This window comes from Gorilla gorilla, chromosome 22, assembly GCF_029281585.2.
Source record: "Gorilla gorilla gorilla isolate KB3781 chromosome 22, NHGRI_mGorGor1-v2.1_pri, whole genome shotgun sequence".
Classification (NCBI taxonomy): domain Eukaryota; kingdom Metazoa; phylum Chordata; class Mammalia; order Primates; family Hominidae; genus Gorilla; species Gorilla gorilla.
The window spans coordinates 43,722,942-43,742,061 of record NC_073246.2 but is presented as its reverse complement, the minus strand read 5'-3'; the positions used below and the strand labels follow the sequence as shown (position 1 = coordinate 43,742,061).

The 19,120-nt window shown below is 51.8% G+C and overlaps 1 protein-coding gene across 9 annotated transcripts in view; it reads left to right on the top strand.

The window, feature by feature from the left end:
• PRDM15 (PR/SET domain 15) overlaps positions 1–19,120 on the top strand; it is a 78,976-nt gene that overhangs the window by 19,902 nt on the left and 39,954 nt on the right. For 5 of the 9 annotated variants that reach the window (XM_055373629.1, XM_055373633.2, XM_055373630.2 and 2 more), the window contains exons 3-7: positions 399–492; positions 2,761–2,914; positions 4,965–5,217; positions 12,233–12,334; positions 17,640–17,870. In XM_055373629.1, the coding sequence (XP_055229604.1) occupies positions 399–492; positions 2,761–2,914; positions 4,965–5,217; positions 12,233–12,334; positions 17,640–17,870 (834 nt within the window). The remainder of the gene's footprint in view (positions 1–398; positions 493–2,760; positions 2,915–4,964; positions 5,218–12,232; positions 12,335–17,639; positions 17,871–19,120) is intronic. The other 4 variants (XM_063702728.1, XM_063702727.1, XM_055373631.2 and 1 more) reach the window with 1 other exon arrangement.

Here is a 19,120-nt window from a genome sequence, read left to right as displayed (position 1 = left end):
CACTTGATTCAGAAAAGTAATCCAGGGCTAGGCGGGAGGGATGAACCTGCTAACGTTGGCCGTTTTCATTTATACTCATTCTTTGGGGAGGGTCTTGGTCTTCGTCACCATGGAGGTGACCGTGCTTGATTTGAGGTGTGCGGCGGAGCTAGAGCTTTCCCTGGGGGTTTGTCCTGCCTTTGTACTCCTCATGTGTGCACGAGTGCTGACAGAGGCCTTCGGGACACAGGCCTTGTGCCATCCAATGCACCCTCCCTTGCTTGTCTTTGCAGTGTCGGCATGCATGTGTCTCATGACTCTGGGTCACCCTCATGGGGCCAGGGTCCCCATTTCCCAGGTTTGTGTTCTTTAGGTATCTCCCTCCCTGGGTGCTCTAATGCCCGGATGTCTGCTTGCAGGGTGTGAAGACTGCAGCCAGTACCACGACTCCGAATGTCCTGAGCTGGGCCCAGTGGTCATGGTCAAAGACTCCTTTGTGTTAAGCAGGGCAAGGTGAGTGACCGCCGTGAGCTGCTTTCATGGTCCCGGGCCTTCCATATGCCAGCTGCGGCAGGAGCCTAGTGGCCTTTGGGTCTGCAGACGGGGAGGAAGGAGCCTGAGGGAGAACAGAGGCACTCTGAGAGAGCCAGTGATTCCGCTCCCACTGTGAACTGAGCAGCGTTGCTGCCGGGACACACCAAAACATGTGCTTCAAAGCTCCAGAGTGAGTTTCTTTGATCCACTCCAGGGTTCTTAGCTGGAGCCCAGCTGTTCCCGACACAGTGTGTGAAGGCTGCAGGAGAGTGGACTCGCCAAGGTGGTTGACGTGCTGAGCACCAGCAGCCAAGCTGGAGGTCTGCTCATTGGCTTCTCTCTGCATTCCAGGTCTTGGCCTGCCAGTGGACACGTGCATACCCAGGCGGGGCAGGGGATGCGGGGTTATGAGGACAGGGACAGGGCTGACCCACAGCAGCTTCCAGAAGCAGTCCCTGTAGGCCTGATGAGGCGGCTCAGTGGGCAGCAGCTGCCCTGCCGTTCCACCCTCACCTGGGGGAGGCTGTACCACCTGGTGGCCCAGGGCAGGTGAGCTTGGACAAGGCACTCCTCTCCGGACCTCGGTGGCCTCTGTAGAGGATGGCAGTTCCCGTGGGGTGGCTGTGGTGTTGTGGGTGATGGTACCTGGCACATGCTGCTGCTGCACAGGTGGTCGCCGTCTTTCCAGAACTATTTCCAGGAGCCTCCCCACTGCCCCACAACACCGTTCATTTATTTTTTTTCTTAGTGTGACTCAAAGAGATTAATGTTTTGGCCTAAAGTAGACAGTGGATCAACCCCCGTCTTCCCATCAACCCCCCTCTTCCCCAGAACCCTCAGGGACTGCCTGTTGCCCATGAAAATTCAGCTGAAACCCTTGGTCCTGCAGTCAGACCCTCCGTGCTGGCTCCTTGTTTCAGCGGCCTCCTGCCTGCCCTGAGGGGCCTGTGCTCTGGGCACCCCATGTCTGCCTCTGTCGGAGGGGCCTGTGCTCTGGGCACCCAATGTCCGCCTCTGTCGGAGGGGCCTGTGCTCTGGGGACCCCATGTCCGCCTCTGTCGGAGGGGCCTGTGCTCTGGGGACTCCATGTCTGCCTCTGTCGGAGAGGCCTGTGCTCTGGGGACCCCATGTCCGCCTCTGTCCGAGGGGCCTGTGCTTTGGGCACCCCATGTCGGCCTCTGTCGGAGAGGCCTGTGCTCTGGGCACCCAATGTCCGCCTCTGTCGGAGGGGCCTGTGCTCTGGGGACTCCATGTCTGCCTCTGTCCGAGGGGCCTGTGCACTGGACACCCCGTGTCCACCTCTGTCCTGGACGTGTCCTGGGCTCGTCCCGGCTCCTATGCCTTCCTCCCCAGACCCCCGTCCTTGACATTCTTCTACTTCAGTTAAAGAGGTCACATCCTCAGTGAAACTGGCCCGCTCCACTTGGCTGGAAACCCTTTCTGTTTGGGACTTCCATGGCCCTTGCATCTTTCTCGGGGTGCTCTTCATGTGGCTCCTCAGCAGCGAGTTCCCTGCGGTCCCCCCTCCATCGCTGGACCCCATACCAGTCTGACCCTGTTCTGTCCCATAGCAGCCCCACCAGGGATGCACCTGTTGGCACTGTCTTTCCCACGGGGAATTAAACCCGTCCTTCAGTGCGCAGCCCCGCCATGGCGTGCTCTGGGTGAATCTCACCAGGGCCCTGTGGTCGGCCTTGTGTAGCTAAGGCCACAGGATTATGGGTAGTTTGCCACAGCCCGAGGGCATCATCACCACCTCAGTCTCAGTCATCATTGAGCGCCTATTAGGAAGGCTTCTGTTGTTGTTTTTCTTTTCTTTGAGACAGGGTCCTGTGCTGTCACCCAGGCTACAGTGCAGTGGCAGTCTTGGCTCACTGCAGCCTCAAACTCACGGGTTCAGCCATCCTACTGCTTTAGCCTCCCGAGTAGCTGGAACTACAGGCACATGCCACCATGTCCAGCTAATATTTTGTATTTTTTGTAGAGACAGGGTTTCACCATATTGCCCAGGCTGGTCTCAAACTCCTGAGCTTATACAGTCTTCCCACCTTGGCCTTCCAAAGTGCATGCTGGGATTCCAGGTGTGAGCCACCAAGCCTGGCCTGGAAGGCTCCTATTTTATCACCTGGAGAATTTTATTTCCGAAGACTCCTGGCGGTCAGTGAGGGCGAGCTTTTAGGTTATCTTAACGAGTCGGTCCCTGGGTGTGAGTGCTCTCTTTTGAGTCTTGTTTTATTCCATTTCCAGGTCATCCCTTCCTCCCAACTTGGAGATCAGACGACTGGAAGACGGAGCTGAGGGGGTGTTCGCCATCACTCAGCTCGTCAAGCGGACACAGTTCGGTCCCTTTGAGTCCAGGAGGGTCGCCAAATGGGAAAAGGAGTCTGCATTTCCCCTGAAGGTAAAGGCTGTTGCCAAACAGGAGCTCAGGAACTGGGTGTTTTTCTGGCGTTCCCATGTGGGAATGGGGAGCAAGGACCACTGAGTTTCCATGATTTATAAATGCCTCGAAAACAGCTCTAAATATTGTAGGCCTGCTTAATTTCCAAGAAAATGTTTCTTTTTACATTGCAAGAGCATCGATATTAAGTTAGTATTTTGTAATTTTCAATTTTGCAGAACACTAAAGAGTGTGTTTAAGACATATGCAGGAGAAACCCAAATGCTGACTCCAGCTGTCTTACGACCTCCGTTGCTGTCGCAGGCTTTACGAGGCAGCGTCTTGCAGGGGCCCATCGCTCTAGTTATTTCCACACCTGTGCAGAGCGTATGGTAGTTTGCAAACCTCTTTCAAAGGGAAGGTGTTTGTTTAGGCAGTGATGAGACATTGGGCAATAGTACAAAGTTTGGCCGTTGTAAAAAGCACATCAGACTGAGAGAAGACAGTGGTTCTCTACTTTGACGTGAACTCGAGAAAACTAAGATGTATGTAAATTGCAAGGCAGGCTTTAGAATACGTAAAAAATGAGCCCTCTGGAAGGCTATGAGGCCAGGCGAGGCTGGTTTTTGACTGCTGCCATGCCTGCCCTCTGTATCGTACCCCAAGCCAGCCAGTCTTCAGAAATATCTGTGAAATAAACAAATGAGGAATGGGTTGTTAGTCAGCAAACTTTTCTTAGAGACCCTTGAAATGGATCTGCTTGTCTTAGGACAGGCAGATGAAGTCAACAAGCTTGGGTTTTTGGAGGTGCTTTGGAAAGCTGAGCTTGTAAGGCAGATTTCAGCAAAAAGGGGGGAAAAAGGAAAGGCACTTGATTTGTTTACAAAAGAAGGAAGGAAGGGAGGGAGGGGAAGGAAGGAAGGGAGGGGAGGGAGGGAAGGAAGGAAAGGAAGGAAGGAAGGGGAGGGAGGGAAGGAAGGAAAGGAAGGAAGGAAGGAAACAAAAGGCTGTTTTAAGTTGAAGAAATACGTAACAATGCCTAAAACAGCCTCAGAAAGGCCATTAGCTACCTGCCTGTCCTTTGCAGCACCCATCCGGTCGATGTACACAGTTGGTGTGGGTGCACGGTTGGGGGCGAGGCCCCTTTAAAGAAGTCTTTTGTGCCCATTTTGGTGGTCTTTCAGCTATGCGATTCTGAAGGTCATCGCCTGGTACTGGGTTGTTCTCAGTGCACGCACCAGCATTCAGCTCCTCTGTGCCCACCAGAGAGAGGGTGCCGCCAGCTGGGAGCACGCCTTCCTCAGCAGCTGGTGGTCATTAGGTGCCTGGTGGTCCCCCACCCCTGCCTCTCACTTCCAAGGGCTCCGTCTTTAGAGAGGCCTCTCTAGGAAAAGCTTAGGAGAGGGGAGAGCTCTCTTCCTGCAGGGAGGAAGAGACCATGAAATCAGAAAATAAGGAACAAAACCCTCCTATAGTCATGTGGTTGATTTGAACTTCAAAATATGTAAGTTTTTCTCCCTGCTGCCTGCCTGCATTTAATCCATAAAGCAATAGTGCTGTTTGATAGATGGGGAGGCAGCTCATAAAGCCTGAGGAGCCCAGCACCCTGTGGCGGAGCTGGGAGTAGATCTGTGTCCCAGTTCCCAGTGGGCCATCTGGAGAGCCTTAGGTGTCCCTGTGACACGTGGACTGGGAGTGAAGCTCAGGTAGCTCAAAGCCCACCTGGACCAGGACTAGAACTTTGGTGTCCCCATGCCCACTAGAACCTGATTAGAACTTGAGTTCCACACCTGGGCCATGAGTAACACTCAGGTATCCCAATGACACATAGACCGCTGGCTGTGTCTGCTGCTTCCTTTTGCCTGTGACTAACCTGACCCGTCCAAGCCACGTGGTCTACCTGTGACTCTCCTCACCATTGTAAACACCTCAACATCCCGTACAGGAGCCCTTATGGCCTCTGACGTGGCACTGTCTAGATGGGTTCCTCAGCACCTGCCCCCCACACGCTGACACGCAGATGGGTAATCAGCCATTTCCCCGGCTTCTCCATGGGCCGACTCACCTTCAGGTGTTCCAGAAGGACGGGCACCCCGTGTGCTTCGACACGTCCAACGAGGATGACTGCAACTGGATGATGCTGGTGCGGCCAGCGGCGGAGGCCGAGCACCAGAACCTGACGGCCTACCAGCACGGCAGCGACGTGTACTTCACCACCTCCAGAGACATCCCCCCGGGTACCGAGCTGCGCGTGTGGTATGCGGCCTTCTATGCCAAGAAGATGGACAAGCCCATGCTGAAGCAGGCCGGCTCTGGCGTCCACGGTACGTGGCAGCCCCCGATCCGGAGCCCCCCTTCCCTTGTGCCTCGCCGAAGGGGTTATGGTCCCTTGGCTCTGTGCTGCCCCCACACTGATGAGATGGGTTGGGCTGGGCCGGCTGCTGGGATGCGGAGAGTGGAGGAACGGAGAGTCGGGCCTGTCTTTCTGCTTGTTTTAAACATCCTTGGTCAGTTTGGGCACGTGGATGTAACACAAGTTAACACAGTGAGGCAGTGTTTAACAACAGAGATACATTCTCAGAAATGTGTCCTGGGGCGATGGCATTGTCATGAGCGCATGGTAGAGCGCACTCTCGCGCACCTTGATGGCCTGGCCTGCTACACACCCAGGCTGTACGATGTAGCCTGTTCTAGCTACCAGCCTGTCCAGCATGTGACTGTACTGCATGCTGTGGGCAACTGTAACACATGGTCAGTATTTGTCTATGTAAACATAGACAAGGTAATAGAGGAAAAATACTGTATTAGAATCTCATGGGACCACTGTCTTTGACTGAAACCTTGTCACATGGCACATGACTGCTTAGCTCTGCCCTGGGGGCTACATCCAGTGAGTGACCCATCCTCCTAATCCTATGAGGCTGGGGTACTAGCCCTGTCTTTGGATGGAGGAAACAGCACAGAGAGGTTAAGGAACTGACCCCAGGTCACAGTGGAGTAGATGAAAAAATCAGGATTGGTCCATGGCACCCGGCTCCAGTGTTGCTGCTCACCGTGCAATGGCCTCCTCCCAGATTTGGGGGCAGTGTGTGTGTGCGCACGTGTGCGTACCTGTGTGTGGGTGCATGCATGTTCAAAGAAAGCCCTAGTGAAGGTTATGTGCGTGATCTGCCCAAATCTAGCCTTCCTGCTGGAAAAGCGGGTCACAGTGCCTGTCCTGCTAAGCCGGGGTCGGGGCATCATTTTGCCCATCAAGCGGGGCTGCTGAACTTTAAATCCTTCTCATCCATGTTATGGGTCTTTTTGACATAGATCCTCCTCATAAAACCTGAAGAAACTCTATGAAATTCCTGGTATTTGATGTCTTTTGACCTGAAAAACAGCAATTTCATATGACCGAAGCTGACACTACCCAGGGGAGCAAATGTTATTTAATGTTGCCATGAAGATTCTTTGCTCAAGGGGGCGAAATAGATATTGACCCTCCTGACCCCCCTCCCAAATGACCTGATTCTCATACGAGCATTGTTTCCTTGTTTTATAAATGCAGTGTAATCCAAAATATTAGTAGCTCGGTAGCTTAAGATTCTTAACATATTGGAAGGTTCTGTTCTGTCCTGTTTGTCAGTATAATTGAGGCTTTGTAAAATGCCCCTGGTTGTCCCTAATCCCAGGTCCGCGACGGGCTGTGTGGGAGTGTCCCGGCGCTGCGCTGCCCCCATAAAACACCAGCAACCCAGTGGCTTCACGTCAGAAATGTGCCTCCCGCAGTGCTGGAGGCCACACGCCCATGGTCAGGGTGTCAGCAGGGCTGGTTCCTTCTGGGCACCCTGAGGGAGAATCTGTCCCGGGACTCTCCCCAACCTCTGGTGGTGGCTGGCACAGTAGCCTTTTGCGTCCCTTGGCTTATGGCTGTGTTACTCCAGTCTCTGCCTGTCTTCTCTCCCATGTCTCTGTGTCATCTCTTCATAAGACCACCCGTCACTGGATTCAGGCCTCCCCAGTCCAGCATGACCTCACCTTAATTTGATGACATCTGCACACATCCTCTCCCAAAGGTGGTAGGTGGATGTGAATTTTGGGGAGCCACTATTGAACCCACTATGGGCCATGTGAGGGCTGGGTGGAGAGGGGCCGCTGGGGATGCTGCTGGGGAGGGTTGGTGAGGAGCCAGGCCGGGCGGCTCCCTCTAGGGCCTGTAGCGGTGGCGGCGTCCTCTTCGGCCAGGTTGGTAAAGTGAGCTGAGTGTACTGGGGGCTTCGCACCCTTCACAGAGAAAGACTGTGGCTTTGTGGGGAGTTGTTTAAGAATGAAAAGGACAAAAAGAACTTGGAGAAACCCACTGCTCTTCACCCAGCTGCTCCTAGCCCCACCCTCGTGGCTTTGCCAAAACCAGGTGCCTGGCCTGGCCCAGCACAAGGGAGGCCCCCGTGGTGGTGCCTGCTGGGTCAGGGGCCATTTCCAAGTCCTGCGAGGCTGGGCTCTCTGAGCAGAGCCCAAGTAACTGTGATCTTCGGGACCTGGGCTCCTTGTGTCTGGAATTCCTGAAGGCCTAGGCAGCTGGCAGCACGTGTGCCCACGGCCAGCCCAGACTGCAGCCACGCCCAGGTTTGGGTTCTGAGATGCTGGCCTTGGCCGTTTACCCCCTTGTCAGCTTGTATCCTGGGGGATGCCCTCACCACCCTCAAGGCTAAGGTCAGAGCAAAGGTTGCCACGCCTTATTGGAGCTACAGGTGTTTCGTATTCATTTTACCTGCTGGAGACCCTTCAATCTGGAGCTGAGTTTGAAACAATAGATTTAAATGAAGTCAGCCTGGGACTGTGGTGTTGAACAGAGTCGCCTCCTGATTTCGGAGATCCTAGGGTAATTCCCATTCCTCCCTAAAACCTCTCAGAATAAAAGGACACTTGTAATAATTCTACCAGGACAGTCTGTGTAAATGGGAACGTATGGTCACCTGAGCATAGCTTAAACCTAAACAAGGTTTTTAATTGGGGAAATAAATCAACAACTTAGTTACTCTTAGATTTCAGAAATGCTTTTTAGGATGGTCACTTGTGTTTGGGGACAAATGGCAAGCAGTTATTTCTGGAGAGGTAGTGAACATCGCGATTCCACTCACTGGCTGGTTGGGTCCTTCCTTCCCTTTCCTTCCCAAGAGAGCCCTCTGTTGAGCTCTGGCTTGGCCCTTGAAGTGCTGCCGGCTGCCCTGGGGAACTTTTCCCTGGGGTCCACCTGCTGATTGTTCAAATGGCAAGCCAGCAGCCGCGTCAACACCCGCTCCTCACACACACGCTGCCTGTCACCCTCTGCAGCTGCATCAGCGCCCCCGCCACACACACACTGCCTCTCACCCTCTGCCACCTGTCTGGCTCCTTCCCCTGAGCCCCTCCTCCCTGACCCTGCCAGGGGTCCCTCTCTAGGCACAGTGGCGCTTCTAGAGCCCTGCCCGCCCAGTGCACCCAGGGCCCACCAGAGTCTGAGTGTGTGTCGAGCACCTCACCCAGCTGAAGCTATGCACTGGAGCCCAGCGCTGCCTGCATCTCAGAAATGCGTATCTCGATAGATAACAAGACCTTCGAAGAGAGGCTAGAAACATCCAGAAAGCTGGCCACTTGCCCAGTTCTCACTGTTCAGACTGGATACGTGAAGGCCTGGAGTTCTAGGGTAACTGCGTAATCCCACTCCTGCTCAGTGACGTGCCCTCTGGGGTGGACACTCCCAGAGAGAACGCTGCTGCATGGTGGGAGAAAAGGAGGCCTTTTATGGCATTGTTGTACCTCTGGCCCAGTGGGAGTAGGCAGAGTGATGTGAGTGGCCTCTGGGGCCATTGGTGTGCTCCTAGAACCGTATTGGCGGCCGACGAACCCAGGAACCGTCTTCCTGTAAATTACTTACTGTGGTGGCCGAGTCTTTCTTGGTGAGCATGAGAGCTCCTAAGACTCATTGACTTAATTCTGTCTCTTTCATTTGCTCCAAACATGCATCTTTGTATAGAAATCAGTCAGTTTTGCAGATCAGTGGCGCAGTCTTCTAAATACAGAGGAAAGTTTGGTTTTGTACTGAAGGAGCAGTAGCACATCCCTTTAAAAGTAACTTCTTATTTTTTTCTGGTAGTGGATTTTACTTTTCTAGTTCCATCTTTTTCTTTTTTTGTAGTTTTTTGAGATAGGGTCTGGCACTGTTGCCCAGGCTGGAGTGCAGTGGCATGATCCTGGCTCACTGCAGCCGCCCTCGTGGGCTCAAGTGATCCTCCCACCTCAGCCTCCCTAGTAGCTGGGACCACAGGGATGTGCCACCACACCCAGCTAATTTTCTTAATTTTTATTTTTAGTAGAGGTGGGTCTCACTGTGTTGCCTAGGCTGGTCTTGAACTCATGGATTTGGGCAATCCTCCCACCTTCCGAAGTGCTGGGATTCCAGGCGTGAAGCACTGTGCCTGGCCTTAACTTGTTCTTGAGCTCACATTAAGATTGATTTTCTTTCTTTACAAGAACCTTAACCTGCTGACAGATGGAGGGGGCAGCCGAAGAAACATCCTGGATCTTCATGGGAGAGAGCATGAGGCTCAGGAGGAGAGTGTGGTGGGGGCACCAGGAGGAGAGTGTGGGGGGGCACCATGCCAGCAGGGCGTTGTTATGGGACATCCGTCCCCACCAGCCTCTGTTCCCTTTTACACTCGCTCTGAGAATCCGCTGCTTGAAGAATCCCACAAGATCGTGGACAAATGGAAATCAGAGCCAGAGTCCCATTTCTCACTCACCTTCTCAAACACACATGGGTTCCAAAGAGAGAAAATTTTCAAAATCACCTTTCTGGTAAAAAGAGTAACATACAAACACATTTTATAACATTGGGGAAACTGTTCAGTCGCATATAGCATCACTGTTCTAACTCAACTGTTGTTGCCATTTGATTTGCATTTTCTAGTATTTTTTATTTTTATTTCATTTTATTTTTTTGAGACAGAGTCTTGCTGTGTCACCCAGGCTGGAATGTAGTGGCCCAGTCTCAGCTCACTGCAACCTCCACCTCCCGGTTCAAGCAATTCTCTTGCCTCAGCCTCCCCAGTAGCTGGGATTACAGGCATGTACCATCACGCCCAGCTAATTTTTTTATTTTTAGTAGAGGTGGGGTTTTGCCATGTTGGACAGGCTGGTGTTGAACTGCTGACTTGAAGTGACTCACCTGCCTCAGCCTCCCAAAGTGCTGGGATTACAGGCGTGAGCCAGTGTTCCCGCCAGTTTAGAGACTTTTGAGTGTCTACAGTTGTATAAGCACCACCACAGTTGAGTTACAGACCTGACTTCATCCCAGGAAGTTCTCTCGTGCGGCCCTGCAGTCAGCCCCGCCCACTGGAATGCCAGGCTGTTTGCTGTGCTGTAGCTTTGCTGTTCCTTTTTTTTTATTGTTTTAAACTCTGCATTTTTGCATAGCGGAGCTCTAGCTGCACCTCCCATCTTACTGCTTACTTTTCTTTGCGTGCACAGTCTGGCTCACCACATCTTAGGCCTTTTTCCTACTGTTACTATCTCTGGCATCACTTTAAAGCTGTGTGATGTTAGATTTTGCTGAGACACTTCTCTTTTGTTGGATATTTAAGTGATTGGCAGTCAAGAATTGCCTTCTGACTGTTAACTAATATTTTCTTCTTAAGAATTCTTATCTTTTACAATTACTATTCGGAAAATCCTGAGTGCTTCTCTTGATGAGCGGGCAGTCGTCATGACAAGTTTTTCTAGTCCTATTTACTCAGCAGCAGAGCACCAAGTTGAGGAGAACCCACACTCGTGGGGGTGTGGAGGCTTATTGCTGGAGACGATGGCCCACGTGGATTCAAAGAAATTCCCCTTATTCAGAAGTGGTGGCTTCCAGCTAACCTGAGCCCTTGTCCTGTTTTTCTGAAACTCACATGCGAGTGTTTTTCTCTCTTTGGAACCCGTGTATGTTTGGGAAGGTGAGCGAGAGATGGGAATTTGGCTCTGATTTCCATTTGTCCTTGATCTTTTGGGATTCTTCAAGCAGCGGATTCTCAGAGAGCAAGCGTAAAAGGGAACAGAAGCTGGTGGGGATGGCGTGTCCCGGAAAAATGCCCTGCTGGCAGGGTGCCCCCCCCCCCCGACTCTTTCTGCTCTTTCTTTATTTTTAGTATGACAAAAACTTTCGTATTGCATTTATGCCTCTTTCTTCTTGTTATCTTATGAAAACTCAGAACATGCATGCAAAGGGTGATAGCAGTAACCTATATCTTTTTCCTTCATTCATTGCATCCTTAGTGCTGGTTTTGGATATGAAAAGATACATGTTTTTTTCTAGTGCTGAATGCATATGCAGTCGTACTTCTGGATTATTTTTTTAAAGACCCGGGAGTTTGTCTTTGTGAGTGGCCCCTGGAGTTTGCCGTGGGTGATAAACTTCAATGCAGGCTGTATCGTGATTAGAGTCGAAGTGATGGGCAGGGGTCCTGCCCTGGGCCAGCCCCCAGAGCTGCCAGACGAGGTGTAGAGAAACTGGCCTGGGCCAGATCGTGGTACACTCACTTAAAACGCCTCCCAATTATAGGTTGCACAAGAGCATCAGTGACTTTTTTGCTAAAAGGTGCCTGTAGTTCTCTTTATAGCCAGGCTTACACCGCATGCCATGTACCCCCAGCTTAGCTCTCCCTCCCCAGATTCCTGTGTGGCATGGACTGAGGGATAGAGGTGCTTCCTGGGATAGTGGCCCCCTACCTCAGGTGCCTATTTAAAATTAAGTTCAAACTTAGTAAAATTAAACACTTATTTCCTGGAACATGAGCCACATCTGGTTAGTGGCTGCCTTGCTGGATACCAGCTGTGGAGCACTTCAGTCATCCACAGAAAGCTCTGCTGGATAGCACTGGGCGGGAGCAGCAGCCCAGCCACACACGGGGGCGCCACTGGCTGGCCGTTTTGGGTTCCACTGTCTCTTATTCTATGAGCCAGTGAGAGATGAGGAATTACACTTGGTTCTTGAGGAATGCACTTTTCTCATGAAGTCATATAAGGGATGAGCCTGGTCCCTCTGGACTGGCTTCTTGGAGGAGTTCTCAGCTCTGTGACTGGTGACCCTGCAGCAGGCGTGTCTCTGTGCTCAGTTGCCTCATCTGTGAAAAGGGGACAGTCACACGACCGTATCAGCCATGTGTGTAAAGCTCTGAAAATGGTGTCTGTCATGTGGAGTGACCACAGGCCCGTCTGCTGCCATCATCACTGTCATCACCGCCTCTCAGCACACACCCCTTCTCCGCTGGGCCGGGATTCATGGAGACATATGAGCTGCTTGGGGGTCACCTTTTTCTCCTCTCATGTCTTTTGAAGCTGCAGGCACCCCAGAAAACAGCACCCCCATGGAGTCGGAGCCCAGCCAGTGGGCGTGTAAAGTGTGTTCTGCCACCTTCCTGGAGCTGCAGCTCCTCAATGGTAAGGAGGACGTGTAGGGAGCCCCAGTTGTAAAACTCCTGTGTCGAGCTCTCTCCGACTTAACGCTGTCACCTGTCTGCGGCTGTCGGGATGTCCCAGACTTTGTCCTGTCTGCCCCATTGCCCCACAATGTAGTCGCCAGAACCAAGGCTTTCTCAGGGTTTAAAGCTTCTGGGCAGTCCCGCTTCCCACCCCCGACCCCTGCAGGCCTCACTCCTCACTCCTCCTGGTTGGGAAGTTGCATTTCAGCTGGGCGCCTTGACTCTGGAGCACAGGCAGGGGCCAGGAGCCAGCCATGGCATGTGTTGTGCACTCTTGCCTTTGTTGTCTCTACTTGACAGCCCCTTCCATTGTTTCTTTATCTGACAGACACTATTTTCTTTTTTTGAGACAAGGTCTGGCTCTGTTGTCCAGGCTGGAGTGCAGTGGCATGATCGTGGCTCACTGCAGCCTTGACCTGACAGGCTCAAGCGATCCTCCCACCTCAGCTTCCTGAGTAGCTGGGACCACAGACATGTGCCACCATGCCCAGCAAACTTTTGTATATTTTTTGTAGAGACAGGGTTTCACCCAGGCTGGCTCAGACTGCTGGGCTCAAGCAGTCCGTTTGCCTCGGCCTCCCAAAGTACTGGCTTTACAGGCGTGAGCCACCGCGCCCAGCCTGCAGAACATTTTTATCTACTTAGGTTGAGATACCAATTTAAGGTGGCCGGGAAAGAATTGAACGCATTTCCAGCTTCTGCAGTGCTCTGGGAACTTTCTGTTTATTTCTCTTAGGGAGCTGATTTTTCCACAAGTCTCTTAGGAGGCTAATCTGTAGTGAAGAAAGACTTGCATCAAATAAACCATGCGGGAATCACATAGAAACAGTTTGTGGCATTCGTCACATGTGGAACGTGCTCAGAGGCCCCAGGCCTGGTGGGGTTCCAGGCAGTGCAGTTGTGAGGAGTGACTGGGACAGCCACTGTGCTGACACCAGCAGACTTTAGCTACCTGGTCACACGTTCCTGAGACATCCTACTCATCTTGGCTTTAATGAATTTACGAATGTGTCATTTTGCCCTCTGCTTGGTGAGAAGTATTTTGTGTTTGTCACCAAGACATAAATAGCAGAGCAGGGCGGTTGGGTTTTCTAGAAACACCGCGTTTGTGCAGAGCACACCCCGGACCTCATGGAGACCCATGGTAGGTGCTTCACAGCGGGAGGGTGCTGCTTGCGCCAGGTGGTCCCCTCTACAAAGCCAGACAGACATTGCTGCTCATTTGTGTTTCTTCCTAATAACTAGTTTTGAGTGAAGAGAAAAGAAATTCATTCATATTTTCAGTGAAATTCTACTTGTGTGTCATCAACTACATAAGACATGGTACTCGGGCTCCCCTTACAATTAGGCTGATGGTGACTAAGACCCCTCAGTGCCAGGTCCTCTAGAAACTTCCTTGTATCAACACCATGAGGTACAACCGTGACTCCATTTCAGGGATGAGTAAACAGAGGCAGGAGTCCCTGCCCACAGCACGGCAGCCTTGAGGGCTGGAGCCAGGTACTTGGGCAGCCTGGCCTCTGCCACCCAGATTACCGGAGGGGTCCTGAGCATTCCTTCCAGGTGACAGCTCTGCCTTCTGCGGCAGCCTCTCGCTGGGGGGCTTCTTGGGAACATCCATGGCTCAGGAGCCTAGAAGTGGGAAGCAGAGCCCAGGAAGGAGGAGACTGAGGAGCAGCCCCAAAGGCCGGCCTGTGAACGGGGAGGGGCTGTGTGTCCCTGTGTGGGGGGAGGGGCTGTGTGTGTGTGTGTCCCTGTGAGGGGGGAGGGGCTGTGTGTCCCTGTGAGGGGGGAGGGGCTGTGTGTGTCCCTGTGAGGGGGGAGGGGCTGTGTGTGTCCCTGTGAGGGGGGAGGGGCTGTGTGTGTCCCTGTGAGGGGGGAGAGGCTGTGTGTCCCTGTGAGGGGGGAGAGGCTGTGTGTGTCCTTGTGAGGGGGGAGAGGCTGTGTGTGTCCTTGTGAGGGGGGAGGGACTACGTGTCCCTGTGTGGGGGGAGAGGCTGTGTGTGTCCCTGTGAGGGGGAGGGGCTGTGTGTGTCCTTGTGAGGGGGAGGGGCTGTGTGTCCCTGTGAGGGGGGAGGGGCTGTGTGTGTCCCTGTGAGGGGGGAGGGACTGTGTGTGTCCCTGTGAGGGGGAAGGGACTCTGTGTGTGTGTGTGTGTGTGTGTGTGTGTGTGTGTCCCTGTAATGGGGGAGGGGCTGTGTATGTCCCTGTGAGGGGGGAGGGACTGTGTGTGTGTGTCTCCGTGAGGGGTGAGGGGCTGTGTGTCCCTGTGAGGGGGAGGGGCTGTGCGTGTGTCCCTGTGAGGGGGGAGGGGCTGTGTGTGTGTCCCTATGAGGGGGGAGGGGCTGTGTGTGTCCCTGTGAGGGGGGGAGGGACTGTGTGTGTGTGTCCCTGTGATGGGGGAGGGGCTGTGTATGTCCCTGTGAGGGGGGAGGGACTGTGTGTGTGTGTCTCTGTGAGGGGGGAGGGGCTGTGTGTCCCTGTGAGGGGGAGGGGCTGTGCGTGTGTCCCTGTGACGGGGGAGGGGCTGTGTGTGTGTCCCTATGAGGGGGGAGGGGCTGTGTGTGTCCCTGTGAAGGGGGGGAGGGACTGTGTGTGTGTGTCCCTGTGAGGGGGGAGGGGCTGTGTGTGTGTGTGTCCCTGTGAGGGGGGAGGGGCTGTGTCACCTCCCTGAGATAGGAGGGACTGTGTTTCTCTTTTTTGGGCTGAGGGGTTGTGTGTTCTCTTGAGGGTGGAGGTGCCACATGCCACTTTGGGTATCCTCAGCGGACTGGCACTGAGCGCTGTCCCAGAGCCACATGACAGACAGGTCCTGCACAAGCCTTCAGAGAAGGGACTTCGCTTGGCTCTTTCAGTGCTGCTGTTCTAATGAGGCAAACGGTGTCCATTTGTCTCATTTCCTCTCTGATCTCAAGGGATGTGAAGCTGCCTTTTGTGAGTTGGTGTAGGAAGTGTTGGAAGGGCTATTGAAGAGGTTTTGTAGTTTTAGAATCAAATTTGACAGATTTTTGCTGCTTCTTTCAAGTTGGGTAACTTCCAAACCAAACCACCAGTGCTCTGAATTTAAACTTTCTTTCTTTCTTTCTTTCTTTTTTTTTTTAATGATGCAAGGTCTTGCCCTGTCACTCAGGCAGGAATGCGATGGTGTCATCTTAGCTCATTGCAGCCTCAAACTCATGGGCTCAAAGGGTCCTCTCATTTTGACCTCCTAAGTAGCTGGAACTACAGGTGAATGTCAACAGGTCTAATCGTACAGACAGGGTCTTGCTCTGTTGCTCAGGATTCCATAACAAGGCTGTCCCAGACAGGCCCACATGGCAGGGACATTGCCACCCATACTGACGGTGGCCTCAGGGCCAAACTTGTGCTGTCTCTGAAAGCCCAATGCCTTCACCATGCCAGAAAATGTGTTCTCAGGCCCCCTGCAGCCTCACATTGCTCACAGAGCTATGGCACAAACCTGCATTCAGGGCAGGAGAGTTTGGGAAAGGAGTGTTTTGGGAAAGGTGGGGCTCAGAAGTTGGCGAAACATCACAAGGATGTTTCACAGTGCTGGATGGCCAGAAAAGATGGCACATGTCCACTGCGTGTAGGATACAATAGAGGATCCTTTGAGGGAAAGGAGCAAAGGGAATGCCCAGGTTGCTGTCGAAGGAGATTGTAGGACAAGAGATGTTCTCTAGTTCAAGGATAGATAACTGGTCCAGATTGGAGCAGCAGCAAGGGCTCCAGGAAGAATGGCTCAAAAAGGAAAAGAAATAGAGCATTAACTGATGTGTTTGTAGAGGAAAGAGTTATACTTCTGGCAGAGTTTAAGTCTCAATTAGTAATATAAACACAGGAAAAAAATAAGCAAATGTTATTAATAAAAAGTAAGGCAATAATTAACTCCAGAGAAAACAAAGGTTGTATATATACTTAAAACAAAAAAACAAATCAGGCCAGACACGGTGGCTCACACCTGTAATGGCAGCACTTTGGGAGGCTGAGGCAGGTGGATCACCTGAGGTCAGGAGTTCGAGACCAGCCTGGCCATCATAGTGAAACCCCATCTCTACTAAAAATACAAAAATTAGCCAGGTGTGGTGGTGCATGCCTGTAGTCCCAGATACCTGGGAGGCTGAGACAGGAGAATGGCTTGAACCTGGGAAGCAAGGGTTGTAGTGAGCCGAGATTGTACCACTGCACTCCATCCTGGGTGACAGAGTGAGACTCTGTCTCAAAAAAAAAAAAAAAAAAAGGCCAGGCGTGTGGCTCATGGCTGTAATCCCAACACTTTGGGAGGCCGAGGCAGGCGGATCGCGAGGTCAAGAGATCAAGACCATCCTGGGCAACATGGTGAAACCCTGTCTCTACTAAAAATTAGCTGGGCATGGTGGTGCACGCTTGTAGTCCCAGCTACTCAGGAGGCTGGGGCAGGAGAATCGCTTGAACCTGGGAGTTCAAGTAACTCCCAGGGAGTTACTTGTAACAGGGAAAACAAATAAAAATAAAGACATAAATGATGACTCTGTTATAAATTGCAGAACTCCAAAGACAGAGGAGGTTTCAAAAGCAACCAAGTACAAGGCAGTGATTACCTATGAAGGAACAACTGCAATGACAGCAGACTTACCAAGAATAATAATGGAAGGCATAAAGTAGCCTAACAACATCCCCAATGTGCAGAAAGAGAATAAGAATAAACCCAAAATTCAATATCCGGTGAAAACCGTTTCCAGTGCAGATGGTTAAAGAAAGATATTTTGAGACAAAGACTGAAAAGATTGCCCCAGAGGAAATTCTGAAAGGCAATAAGAGTGATTTTAGATTGAGGGTCAGAAATATAAAACAAAGGGAACTAAAGTTATAGTTATAGTTTGCCAGGCTGGTCTTGAGCTCCTGACCTCATGTGATCCACCTGCCTCAGCCTCGCAAAGTGCTGGGATTACAGTCATGAGCCACTGTGCCTGGACACATTCATATTTTGATATCTCCTTCTCAGGTTTTTGCTTTGCAGACATATGTGTGTGTGTGTGTCTGCTTTTTTCACTAAACTGCCCTCATGGTGAACCTACCCTTGCTTTTACCACTTAATTTACTTTTCAAAATAGCAGTTGTGTTTGATGCAGAGGAAATAAAACGGTAGAAATAAAGTTCACTTGCCTATACAAAGGTTGGCAAACAAGATTGAAAACAAATACACATAGGAACCAGAGGCCAGGGTGGGTGTGGATGGTGGCAGCCTTCCTAATTGCGTGGTGCATTCGCATCTCTCTTTGCAGAACATCTGTTGGGCCACTTAGAACAAGCCAAAAGCCTTCCTCCAGGCAGCCAAAGCGAGGCAGCAGCTCCCGAGAAGGAGCAGGACACACCCCGGGGGGAACCCCCTGCAGTGCCCGAGAGCGAGAATGTTGCCACCAAAGAACAGAAGAAAAAGCCTCGAAGGGGGAGAAAACCCAAAGTGTCCAAAGCTGAGCAGCCTCTAGTCATCGTGGAAGACAAGGAACCCACAGGTGATGAGCGGGTCCCGGGGATGAGTGCCTGCGTGGGGCGCAGCCCTCCTGGCGCCCGAGGGCTGGCGGGGCAGGAAAAGTCAGTGTAGAAAGGCCTCGTGGAAGGTAGACTCTAAGCCCTTCTGTTTTTCTCTCAATCAACTCTAGTAAAGTACAATTTCCATGTAATACATGTCACACTAAAAAGGATACAGGGTGTGAATTTTGACAAATGGATACAGCTGTGAAACCAGCACCCCCGTCAGGGTAGAGGACATTTCCGTCTCGTTAGCCACTTTCCTGACTGTCTTCTGTACGAGTTCATTCCACCCATCCTGGAATTTCTCACGAATGGACTCTGTCTGCGTCTTTCAGGCAGCGTACAACCTCGAGACCCGCCCACGTGGTTTATCTGTGGCTCCTTCTCCTTGATCGCTGAACAGTGCTTGGTCCATCACCTGTGGGTGGCACTAAGTTGCTCCCAGGGCCTGGCTAGGGCTCATCCTTTGATTGTGCAGTATCCTCAGTTGGGTTTGAAGAGGCATTTGACCCTCTTCCAGGGTGTGCGGTCTCTGTAAGCCTCTTGTCCCTGTGGTCCTCACACAGCCCCCATCCAAGCCACCTGCAGCACACACCTGGTGGGCCTCACAGTGAGGATGAGATTTGATGCTCAGCCACTGGCCCCTTCACATTTGTTACTGACACTGGGCAGTTTTTCTTTTTACTGTCTGGGATACACCAGGATTTCTTTTATGAGAGTGAAAAGGAGTCCTTATTGCTTCTATGAATTAGAGACAATTGGGAAGAGCAGCCATTGTGGAATATTCTGAGCCTCCCCTTTTCTGCTGTGGGTCTGCAGCTTCTAGGCTGTGCACTGTTGGGCGCTGATTTAGGAGCGCCTGAAAGCCCCCTGGCTAGTTTCCCCAGGTCTCTGTGAATAGGCAGAGAAGATGGGGGCGGGGGAAAGCGAGTCAGGTAGATATTTCACTAATTCTTACTTGTGTTGGGAAGACATTTAGTAGGCAAAGTGGTAGAAACCAGTGGTTGAATTTTTTTGTGTAATCTTCCCCTATTTCATTTATCTTGGGTTTCTGGCCAGGGTCTCCAGATTGGCGATGATGTGATCTTTAACTCTTATACAGAATGGTTAGCTAAAATGGTTTTACTAATGTTGGCACATTTAATTAGAAACATTAACATTTCTAAAACTCTGTCAGAATTGATGTAGTAAGTTCGAAGTTTCTGCTATATATCCAAAATGTTTTTGGTTG